The sequence below is a fragment of the Bos grunniens genome, chromosome X, assembly GCF_055505025.1.
Source record: "Bos grunniens cultivar Pamir isolate PY7600 chromosome X, Bosgru_T2T1.0, whole genome shotgun sequence".
Taxonomy (NCBI): domain Eukaryota; kingdom Metazoa; phylum Chordata; class Mammalia; order Artiodactyla; family Bovidae; genus Bos; species Bos grunniens.
Window position 1 is genome coordinate 14488769 of NC_141194.1, and position 12403 is coordinate 14501171.

Below are 12403 nucleotides of genomic sequence, written 5' to 3' on the forward strand. Positions count from 1 at the left end.
CTTTAGAGATGTCAAGTATTATGAGACTCTGACACTGACTCTTTAGATAGCACTCTAGTACTTTAGAAGGTAGAAGGTAGTGCTGAAAGGATATGAAGTCCCACTTCTTTACTTTTTTTGGCCAAATTCCAGCCTTGACTAAATTCACCAAGAAGCCAGCCTTGTAGTTGGATCCTGTTAATTACTAGAAAATCCTGTTACAGATACATATCAATTCAATTTAAGAAAGGGCAGTACCTCAGCCCCAATTGCCAATTTTAGGTATACCTTGTTTTATTGCACTTTGCTTTATTGTGCTTTGCAGATATTGTACTTTTTACAAATTGAGGTTTGTAGCAATCCTATTGGCACCATTTTTCCAGCAGCATTTGTTCACTTCATGTGTCACATTTTAATAATTCTGACAGTTTTTTCAACTTTTCCATTTTATTATGGTTGTTAACAGTGATCTGTGATCAGCGATCCTTGATGTTACTATTGTAATTGTTTTGACTTTTTTAGCAGTATTTTTTAAATTAAGATATGTACATTTTTTAAGACTTAATGCTATTGTACACTTAGTAGGATACAATATAGTATAAACATAACTTTTATATGCACTGAGGAAAAAATTTATGTGACTCTCTTTATTGCATTATTTATTGTATTGTGGTTGTCTGGAACCTAAATCTCTCCAAGGTATGCCTGTGTTTCCTGTAATCAGAACACTTTTCTATATGATTATGGCTTTATACTACATTATCTTTCTAGCAGCTGCAAAATTTGAAGATTTAATGCTAATTGTATTTGATCCTGGGTGAATGAATGTGGCAGTATAACTCCAATTAGTAATTAATAACAGAAGATGTAAAATGAAATTGTAGTTAAGGTATTTAATTTTTTTTCTTGAGTGAGGATTAAAGGTCATTATTGAATTGTTAAATACAACATACTTCTTACAAGAAAATATTTTAATCATTTAAAATAATAGTAAATCTTTTACATAGCTAAATTTATTCTACAATAATTATTTTAAAAATTTGTATTTTCATGATAATGATTGTTTTAGAACAATCATTCTGCTGCTCCACTTCAGCTGCTCCCTCCCATTTCCTGGCTACCATGGCCACCTCGATCACCTCGACCTCGCTGGGATCTTTATGATCAAATGATTGTTATCCCATTCTCATAATCTCTCAATTTTCATTGAATCTTCTGGACTTCCCATTGTTTCTGTATCCCCACCCTTTCTTTACTTTTTTCCCCATCCATTTCTCCCCATCTTCTATTGGCTATCACTTGAACCAGTTAACAAATGTACACAGTAATCATGTTTTAGGCCATTTAACGCAAGAGTAATAGGTGAATTGTTTGTTCCTAGACCAGTTGCTAGCAAACTTTGGCTATAGTTCTTTTTTTTTCATTATTAAAATTATTTATTTATTTTAAAATGAAACAAAGATGAATATTTTTAATGATAAAAGGTACAACTCACAAAGAAGATAGACATCTATTTCTTCTGATTTTTGCTTTGGTCTAATGGTTTATGATGGCTATAGTTTCTTGATGGGAAAGCCAAGGATATTAGTAATTGACTTGAATTTTTCTACACGCATAATTCAGATTTTTTTTTTTTTAGTAGCCTTAAGAATTTGTCTTTTGTGCCCAGAAGGTTCTGATTTGAGTGTTCACATTTACACACCCTATTTTATCCTTTAATGGTTATTTTCAGCTTTGCTATAGGCTTGGTAGGCTGCAGCTGGGGCACTACCAAAAAAAAAAAAAAAAAGAGGAATGAACTAGAGTATTTTATAATTGGAAAGAATCTTAGAGATTATATAATTCCAAATTCTCATTGTTCATATGAGAAATTGAGCATCGGAGAGGTTAAGCGATTTGCCTGAGGCTACATAGTTGGCACCTGGTTGAGTTAGGACCAAAATGGAAATCTCCAGGTTACAAATTCAGAACTTATTTTTATTATCCCATGTGAATGGGTTGGTGGGTCGGCAAGTGTGTGAGTAATTAAAAAGTCAGAGAAATGACTTCTTTTTCTTCCCCTTCTCTGACTGGAAGGCCAGATGTTTCCAAGAATAATAAAACTATGATCTCTTTTGTCATTTGGAAAAGTGATAGTTTTGTTTAAAGCATCTGTCATTGTTTGAAGGCTGGACCTCAGGCTTTCCTCTTATTTATCTCTTGTTTAAGAAAAATGCTTTCCAGGGACAAGGATGCTGTATTGTGCGCTTGCTGGTAGGGATGCCAGAGTTTGTGGAGGAGCGAGCCTCATAGGGTCCCTGCCTTGCTTGCTGCTCAGGAAGCAGGCTTTGTGACCGACCATCTCCTGTCTGCTGGGCGTGTATGTGCTTTGAGCTGTTTTTCTGATGAAGTTGGAAGTCTCACTGGAACAGCCATATACTCTAGCAGATGGCAGACACCTGTAAACAAAAGTGACAGTGAAAACTGTGGTCCCAGAATTGAGCCATACCCTATTCTCTCTGTGCTTTGAACAGCTGAGGCGATAGATGCTTTCCCTTCTTGTTTAAAGTCTTTTGCTTCTGGACGGTTCATTCTTTTTCCAGTTCATTTGAATTCATTTTAATCAGCTGTATCACACTCGTGTCTCTCTCCTGACTTAAAGTTACATTAAATATTCACACATCCTGTTGCCTCCTCAGGAGGCCTCTGCCAGCAGAATTTCAAAAGCAGAGTCTTTAAATGCCTTATCATTCTGAATATAAAACTTCTTATTTAAAGGACTGTCGAATAAATGCCTATTTAAAAAACCAAACCAAGCATAAGATTCACCAATTAGCATGAAGAGAAACACAAGACAGTAAGTTTTAACTGAACAGTAATTTCATTCATTCATTTAGTCATTTAATAAATATTTATTGCACATTTACTATGTTCCAGGGATGGTTCCAGACCCAGGGGATATAGCAGCTAACCCTGTGGACCAAAATCCCAGCTTTAATGGAGATTACATTCTAGTGAAAGGAGACAGTAACAAATGAGTAAAACATATGCTCTATCAGATGGTGACACGTGCTGTGGAGAGAAAATAAAGGAGATAGGCAGTGGGGAGTTGGGTGCCATTTTCAAGGGGTAGTCAGGAAAGGCCTCACTGAGAAGGTGATGTTTGAGCCAAGACCGTGGACTCTGAGGCAGTCTTGTGCATCCTGGTTTGCATGGCTCTTTTGGCTCTTGGTTTCTGAGATGGTAACCTGTTTGTTCACAGTAATTTGTGAATTTGTAAATGAAATACTACATATAATTAGAAAGTCTTTGAGGGTACTAGAAGTTGCTAGCCTCTCTGAAGCTGAAGTATCCTTATGTGTAACATGGAGATGATAATACTTGTGGAACTGAATGTCTTATAATAGACTATTGAACTTATGGTGCTACTTTGCCCTACTGTTATAGAAATAACAATAAACTTGATTTTTTTTTGGTGTTGTTAATACTAAATAGAAGAGATTTTAGTGGTCATTTTTTCTATGACATCACTATGTAGATGAAGAGGCACTGGAAAGATCAATGGCTCTATGGAAGTTAAGATCTTGGGCCATGGGGTCATTGAGACCTGGGTTCAATTCATTGCTGTCCATTTCCACTTACTGGCTACGTGCCCTTAAGTAAGTCTCCCCCAGCTTCATAGAGTGGTAAGGACTGACTACAGAGATGAATTCCTTGCCTGGCCCTCAGTACGTGCCCAGGAAATAGCCCTGGAAGAGTTCTGTTATGCTTGGTGAATAGAGAGCCCCTGAGATGAGAGTTGGTTGATTATGACAATGACTGTCCCACAGAAGAGGCCTTTCAGGTGTGCCTGGGCTGCACATAATGATATGGTGAGAACACTTGAGTTTTCAGACATTGTACCAACAATTACTTGCTTTGTGATATTGAACGTCACTTGATTTCTTCTCCCTCTGGTTTTCCCCTGTAAAGGTAATGATACTTGACCTTATGCCTATTTCCTGGGGTTTTCTGGAAGCTGAATAATGAAATGACAGTCTCTGGAACCTGACAACGTTGGAGAAGTTCACAAACAGATACCCTCAGATGACTAGTGTATACTCATTGTACCACAGCAGTACTAAACTGAGAGGCTGGATTGCTGCTTTCCGAACTCAGATTGTTCTTGTTAGAGTCAACTCTTAATTCTTATGTGCTAACTGGGAAAAATTATAGCCTGAATAAAAGAAGCCAGCTGGTGTTGATTACTCGTCACTCTAAAAGTTGAGAAAGACATAAGAGACTATATTTTAACTCTCATTATCTCTCACCTGATTTCTTTCTTCAAAGCTGTGAAGCTGCAGGATGGTTCAGAGGCTCCCAGCCCCAGAAGAGAGCCAGTGTGCCTGAATAATCTACAAGCAAAACAGTACTTGTCACTATAGTTGCCATTTATTTATCAAGTGTTTTACACTGGGCATTGGATTAAACTGTTCACCTATGGTATCTCATTTCATCCTCATAGTAACTCTGTGTGGAGAAGGCAATGGCACCCCACTCCAGTACTGTTGCCTGGCAAATCCCATGGACGGAGGAGCCTGGTGGGCTGCAGTCCATGGGGTCGCTGAGGGTCGGACACGACTGAGCGACTTCACTTTCACTTTTCACTTTCATGCATTGGAGAAGGAAATGGCAACCCACTCCAGTGTTCTTGCCTGGAGAATCCCAGGGACAGGGGAGCCTGATGGGCTGCCGTCTATGGGATCGCACAGCGTCAGACAGGACTGAAGGGACTTAGCAGTAGCAGCAGCAGCAGTAACTCTGTGAAGGAGAGGGGGTGTGTTCTTTTAACAGTTGAATCACAGGTGCAGAAGGTAGAGTGAATCATACTTCTCAGTATGTTGTACATTGTCATACTGGTCTGCACAAGACCGTTTCTTATGGTAGTTCACTAGCTTATTCCCCTTTAACCATGTACTCTATGCTCATTCATTTACCCACCCCTCACAAATAACCAATCTCTTATTTTTCATGTATTTTCCTTTCTGTATATTCTTATGAAACATACCTTGTGGTTTCATGTGTGTTGAAAATTTATATAAAATGGTATGTTATATTTCATTCTGTCTTTCATTTTCTAATAACTGTTCTGACTGAAGTACTGTATTTTTAAGACCCATCCACATTGTAATATGTTGCTTCCAGTTGTGGCATAATACTCCATGGTGTGCATCCACCACAATCACATCTTCTCCTTCCTAGCAGTAGACAGCCAGGCTGCATTGGTGTCAAACTCCCTATTGCCACCAACAAAGAATTATTGTATCCCTATATGTCTCCTTTATGACCTGTGTGAGAATTGCTTTGGGGTATATAGTGAAGGATGGAATTGCTGCTTCATAGGGCATGCATAGACTTCATATGCCTAAGTAGTGCCAGAGAAGGAAACTAAAGCTGTGAAAGCTCTAATAACTTCCCCCAAATCACATAGACAGTAATCAGCAGAGATAGGATTCAAAAATTCTACTCTGATGGCTGTGTCATCATTAGTCCTATTTGAGACTTGAGGACATTGTACAGAAGCATAAAGTTACATCTCATTGTCTGTAGTTTTTATGTTCTTAGAACCTAGGAATCCAGGTGGACTGACTTTTTTTCTGAAGCACTTATCGTCCGCGCCCCTCCCCACCAAAGCTCCATAGTAACTGTTTTTCTTTGTCTTTCATATCCTGTGGGTCTGCAGCACTAAAAGCCGCATTGGTCATACAGAACTGGTACCGAGGTTACAGCGCCCGGTTGAAGACCAGACAGCGCTATGCCCTCACTATCTTCCAGTCCATCGAATACGCTGATGAGCAAGGCCAGTTGCAGGTCTGTTTTGCAAGCTTGTCTCTTCTTTTGATAAAATGCTTCTCTTTACTCCTTTTATTGAAAGCATGAAAGATTGAGTCCATTTTAATAGCAGAGGAACCTTGGTGAAAGACTTTTATAGAGGATATAGTGACACTGTTTTGGAACTAGCTATTGAGAGAGTATGATTTGGGAACAGGATAGTGTTTTTCAGTTCTGAAGTTCATATTTTTAAGACAGCTACTAGATGTCCAGTTAACTAAAAAAAAATGGTCTTATTCTTTTTTTCAATATGTGCCCTAATAGTAAAGTTGCTACTTCATGAAGCAAAAAATGTTTTAAGGAGTTAAATAAATGGAAGAATCTCTTGGGGTCAAACATAGGAAAATTCTAGAAGAAAATATAGATGAGTGGGGAAAGACTTTTTCAAGCTTGCAAAAGCAATATGTAAATCCAGCTTTAACAAGAAAAAGATCTCAGAAAGATCTACAATATATTTGTTAATGAAAAATCAACTTGTGGAACAATATGAAGAATTTTATCCCATATATGTGAAAGAAAATGCAACATACAATAAAAATTTGGAAATGATATAAAGTATTTACTGTGTCCATTTCTGGGAAGAAGCATGGTATTGGTAGGTAGGAGGGGACTTCTCATTTTTATTCTGTATCATTTGTATTTTTCAACAATTGTGTCTTTATAAATGTATCACACAATATAATTTAAGTAAAATGTTATATAAAAATAATAACTATAATTAAAAATAATTAAGATTTCAAAAAGAATTAAAGAAATTGCTGGATTTATTCTTAGTAGCTATAAAAATTATATACTATGATTTAGTCAGATATTCCCTTAGCAGTTCACATCACTGACTGTCCTTTTAAGCACTGTAGAATATAGTGACGGAGATTAAGAGAGAGTGAGCTCTTAAATTGATATGCTTTATGCACAAATGTTCCAGTATTAGTACATTCTTTAAATATTGAGTCTTTTTAAATAACATTTATTGGGGTATAATTCACCCATTTAAAGTAGACAATTCAGTGGCCTTTAGTTTATTCACAGGTTGTGTAATCATCACTACAGTATAGTTTAGAACACTTTCATCAACACCCCCTTCAACAACAAAAAATACCTCTATATTCATTAGCACTCACTCCCCATTCCTGCTCTCTGCGGTCCCTGGCAACGGCTAATCTGTTTTTTGTCTTTCTAGATTTGCCTTTTGTGGCCATTTCAAATAAATAAAGTCACATAGTATGCGATCCTTTGTGACTGGCTTCTTTCACTGAGCATAATGCCTTCAAGGTTCATCCATGTTACAGCATGTGTCAGTACTTCATTCCTCTTTATTGCTGAACGTTATTCTGTTGTATAGATCTAGGACATTTTGTTTATCCTTTCCTCAGTGAATACATCATTTGGGTTGCTTCTACTTTTTTTGTCTATTATGAATAATGCTGCTATGAATATTTGTGTGCAGATTTTTCTGTGAACATGTTTTTTTTTCAGTTCTCTTAGATATATACCTAGGAGTGGAAATTCTGAGTCTTTGAGTTTAACTTTTTGAGTAATTACTAAACTGTTTTTCAAAGCAGCTGCACCATTTTACATTCCCACCAGCAGTGTATGAGGGCTTTAATTTTGCCACATCTGTGTCAACATTTGTTGTTTATGTTTTTGATGATAGTCATCCTAGTATATGTGAAGTGGTGTCTCATTGTGATTTCTGTTGACTCATAATTGACAAATCCATCAACAGCTTTAAAATCATACATTTTGGTATTTGTATGGAAGGTTTTCCTTCCCAGATCTACTCCCAGATTGATAAGGTTCCTTAGTGTTCACTCTTCATAGGAGATGAGGCTTGGAAGTTATTTGTGCTATATACATGCAGGTCTTTGCAGATAATTTGTAGTCACAGAGGAAGTATCTTGGTGATGGTTGGAATGCTGGTAGATTTCCATCTTTCCTTCCTCCCTCCTTCCCTTCCTTCCTTTCCCAAATATGTTTGACATTTAAGAATATCTCTTACTCTCACCATAAAAAGGAATAGAAGAACATAATGAAAAAATATCTAGTAGTTGTCTTAGATTGGTTTCTTAGAATCAGAGTCTGAGATAGGGCTTCTTGTACAAGTGACTTCCTGAGAGGGTATTCACAGGAAAAACCTGTAAGGGAGCGTGAAAAGCAAGATAGGATGGGGGAAAAAGCTAGGCAAAAATATGGTTTCTGGAAAAGTCTGACCTCAGCCTGATCCTGTTGGGAGATCTGAAGTGTGAAATGTGTCAGATTGTCCCACCAGTGGCAAAAGAGGAGGTGGTCTGGGCTGTGATACCCTTGCTTCAGTTAGTCATTTCCTATGGGCGGTCCCCCAGGAGGGGGATATCTGATATCCTAAGCGACTCTGCGGGGCCTATGGACTTTCCCATCGGCCAAGGAAAGTCCTAGGGAGGAGGAGGGCTGGTGAAGACAGGACCCAGTAGCATCTGTGGCAGCTTGGAGATGAGAACCTCAGAGAAGTAAAGGGGACTCGCATGGAACACCAACAACGTTTGCCACAGTACCTGTTTGGGGTTCATTAATTGATCGGTGTATTTTTATTTTGTACAGCTCTCAAACTTCTTCTCCTTCATGTTGGAAAACTATACAAATGTGCCGGAGAAAGAGCCAGGTAAGTAGAAAGTCTAGTCTTTTGAAAAGCAGTCATTAAATATTGAATTGTTTCATCAAGGAATGTCAACTCTTGAAAATGGGAGAACACTAAGAAATTAAAAAGATATTGTCTATGTGACACCAAACAACTGGTAAAATCAGTTCAACTGGCTTTTTCCATCCCTGATTGGTGTCAACTAAATTGACCATTTAGTTTTTTTATTAAAAAAAAAAGAATTAGATTTCATTCTACATTAGTATGTTGAGTATCTTCTCTGAACCACAACCTAAAGATGTACAATAGTAACTTAGTAAAGATCTTATTTTTTATCCACAGAACTTTTGTGCTGAGAGATCAAAATATCTTGAATATTTCATGAAACAGATCTGAGGGGGTATGGAAGATTAAACACAGTGGGCACCATCATATTTCTGTTTTCTCCATAGCTAGCTAGCTATCTGTCAGTCTGTCTATCTATTTATCTGTCATTTATTTAGTCCTTCTGGAATGATGACTAAATAAATCATTTCAGATATAGACAATATAAGTGTGATTCAAAATGATTTTAAAATTATAGTTATTCACAAGTCATGTATTCCTCTTGCAAATTAATCTGCCTATTGTTATTGTCAAGGTAGACACTTGACTTAGAAACCTATTCTTTAATTTGGACCAGCCATTTTTTGCTCTAGTTAAAAATGTGTATGACATCTAAGAGCATCTTTTAATCTATCGGGCGCCCTTCAAAGTGGCAAAAGAATGGTGTTTTAATGGTACGCTCTGAGCTAAGTACATATGTGTGAAACTAATTGAAGCATTTAATGATCTGTGGAAGGTTTCTGAATGGTAGAATAGCCAAACTGGAGGAGTGGGGAGTGGGTAGAAGTGGGCATTTTGCCATTTTTTTTTTCTTTTAGATAATTACAATTTGAAGACAGTTTTTTGTGCTTCATGTTCTTTGGCAAAAACATTTCTGAGAGGAAATATAATAATGATGAAATGAAATAGCCCTCTTCTGCTAATGACCTAATATTTTAATCTGGACTATGCATCAGAATCACTTAATGGAGATTCGTAACTACAGATGGCTGGGTTCCAGCCCAAAGATATTTACTCAGGCTCTGTATTTTTTAAAATGTGCTTTTAAAAAAATTCTGTAAGTGATTTAAAAATATTTTTAAAATTTTATCAGAGAAGGAGACAGCAGTTTATAATCTTATATAAACTTCTCTGGAAGAAAAGCATACACATTACAGAAAAGTACACAAATGATAAATATATTATTTAATAAATTTTCTCAGAGTAAACTCAGCCTTGTAACATGCCCCCAGAGCAAGAAGTATAACATCATCATAACCACAGAAACCGCCTCCCATCTTCCTATACTCACCACCCAGTCTCTGCACCCCGTCACTACTTTTCTGCCTCCTAGGTTAGTTTTGCTTGTTTTTGAACTTCTCTGTATAAATGAAAGCGTATAGTTTTGCTTCTTTTACTCGACTTTGTATTTGTGAGAGTCATCCATCTGGTCATTCTTATTGCTGAATAATAATTAGTTTTATGAATATACCAAAATTTATCCATTCTACTGTTTATAGACATTTGAGTTTTCAGTTTTGATAATTTAAATGGTACTACTATGCACATTCTTGTACCTGTCCTTTTTAGTGAACACATGTATTATTTTCTTTTGCTGTATATTCATTTTCAGTTATCTATTGCTGTATAACAACCAGCCCCCCCCCGCCCCCCAAAATTTAGTGCTTAAAAACAACAGCCATTTTTTTTGCTTGTGATTCTGTCGGTTTGAACAGGGCTCAGTGGGGATGGCTTGTGTGTTGTCTGTGATCAGCTGGGCTTACTCAGCATAGCCGGGTTGGGGAGGGAGGTCCAAATGGTTTTATTCACACGTGTGGAAGTTTGATGTTAGCTATGAACTTGGATATCTCACTTTTCCTCATGTAGCCTCTGCCCAACAGTATTTCCTGGACTTATTCACATGGCCTCTGGATCCCAAGAGGGCAAAGGGAGAAGCAGCAAGCCTCTTTGGGCCTCTGCTCACACAAAATCAGTTCTGCCATATCCTCTTAGTTAAAACAAGCCACAGGACTAGGTGCAGATTCAAAGGGGTTAGGAAAGATCCATCTCTTGAAGGAGCAGTAGCAGCAGCATTCAGATGGTAAAGCGTCTGCCTACAGCATTGTAGACCTGGGTTCAATCCCTGGGTCGGGAAGATCCTCTGGAGAAGGAAATGGCAACCCACTCCAGTACCCTTGCCTGGAAAATCCCATGGACGTGTGGTAGACCACAGTCCATGGGGTCGCAAAGAGTTGGACACAACTGAGCGACTCCACTTTCACTTTCACTTATTTATAAAGATGTACCACAACCCAGGAAAGGAGATTTGCAGTTACAGGGCATACATATGTTCAGCCTTATTTGGTACTGATAAACAGTTTTACAAAATTGTTGTTACAAGTTATACTGCCAATAGTGTAGGAGAGTTCTAGTAGTTCAGTGTCTTCATCAACACTTGAAGTTATCAGTCCTTTTCATGTTAGCCATTCTGGTGGGTATGTAGTGATACCACATTTCTGCTTTAATTGGCATTTCCCTGGTGAGCAGAGAAGTTGCTCACCTGTTTGAATGTTTAACAGTCATGTGGACATCTGGTTTTGTCAAAATGCCTGTTCAGGTCTTTTACTCATTTTTCTTTTGGATTATCTGCCTTTTTCTTACCAATTTGTAGGAGTTCTGTAAGTATTCTGAATATGAGACTGTGAATCTTTGTTAGATAAATTTATTGCAAATATTGATCCCCATCTAGGACTTTTATCCATCCCCTTAGTCTTTAAGTGGTATCTTCTGATGAGTAGACATTCTTGATTTTAATGTAGAACAGTTTTTTTCTTTTATGGTTAATGTTTTCTGTATCCTGCTTAAGAAACCTTTGCCTGATATGAGTGTGTGTGTGTATGCTCATTTGTGTAAAAATACAGAAGAAACCTACAGGATAAATCAGAAATGAAAGGCAATATTTACCTACAGGGAATGAGGGAATGGAGGGATGAGTGGGAGCAGGGAAGAAAGAACAGGTAGAATGGGGATTAGGTAGGAGGGATGAGAGAAAAGTGACATTTCTCTGAGAATACCTTTTTTGTAGTTCTGATTCTTAGAACCATAGTAATATTTCACATCCCTAAAAAAATAATTAAAAACAGGAGGAAAGAGAGAATGTGATTCCCAAATAGAATACACACTGTGACAAGTGAACTTAATTGTATTCAGTTCAGTTCAGTCACTCAGTCGTGTCCGACTCTTTGCGACCCCGTGAACTGCAGCACGCCGGGCCTCCCTGTCCATCACCAACTCCCGGAGTTTACCCAAACTCATGTCCATTGAGTTGGTGATGCCATCCAGCCATCTCATCCTCTATCGTCCCCTTCTATCATCTGAAGGAGGTGGGGAAGAAACAAAATAACCAAAGTGACATCATTGAAAAATAGTGTTTTAACCATAAAATGCCTTGATGAGGTTTCGTTTTTATTTATCCTGAGTGGGGTTTACTGAGCTTCTGTTATATCGAAGTTGATATTTTTGTCAGGTTTAGGAAATTTTCATCCATTAATTATTTAAAATATTTTTCTTTTCAAGTCTAAATATCTTTCTTTTTTTTAATTTTATTTTATTTTTAAACTTTACATAATTGTATTAGTTTTGCCAAATATCAAAATGAATCCTAAATATCTTTCTTTGTGACTCCTGGTTTTAACTTAGAAGGCCCTAAAATATTTCAAATGTGGATGACTATGCCTATTTTTCTAGTTTTTTATGATTTGAATTTAAAAATGTTAACATTTCATAGATTTTGAATTTTTGACAAACTAACAAGGAAATTTTGATGCCTAGTAGTTGAGAATAATTAAAAAACACAACTGCAAAGCAAATGTCCAA

General features: G+C 37.3%; 1 protein-coding gene across 37 annotated transcripts in view; it reads left to right on the forward strand.

Moving 5' to 3' along the window:
* Positions 1-12403, forward strand: part of PPEF1 (protein phosphatase with EF-hand domain 1) — a 158281-nt gene that overhangs the window by 63647 nt on the left and 82231 nt on the right. For all 37 annotated transcript variants that reach the window (XM_086387374.1, XM_086387360.1, XM_086387389.1 and 34 more), the window contains 2 exons: positions 5681-5808; positions 8407-8467. In XM_086387374.1, the coding sequence (XP_086243500.1) occupies positions 5681-5808; positions 8407-8467 (189 nt within the window). The remainder of the gene's footprint in view (positions 1-5680; positions 5809-8406; positions 8468-12403) is intronic.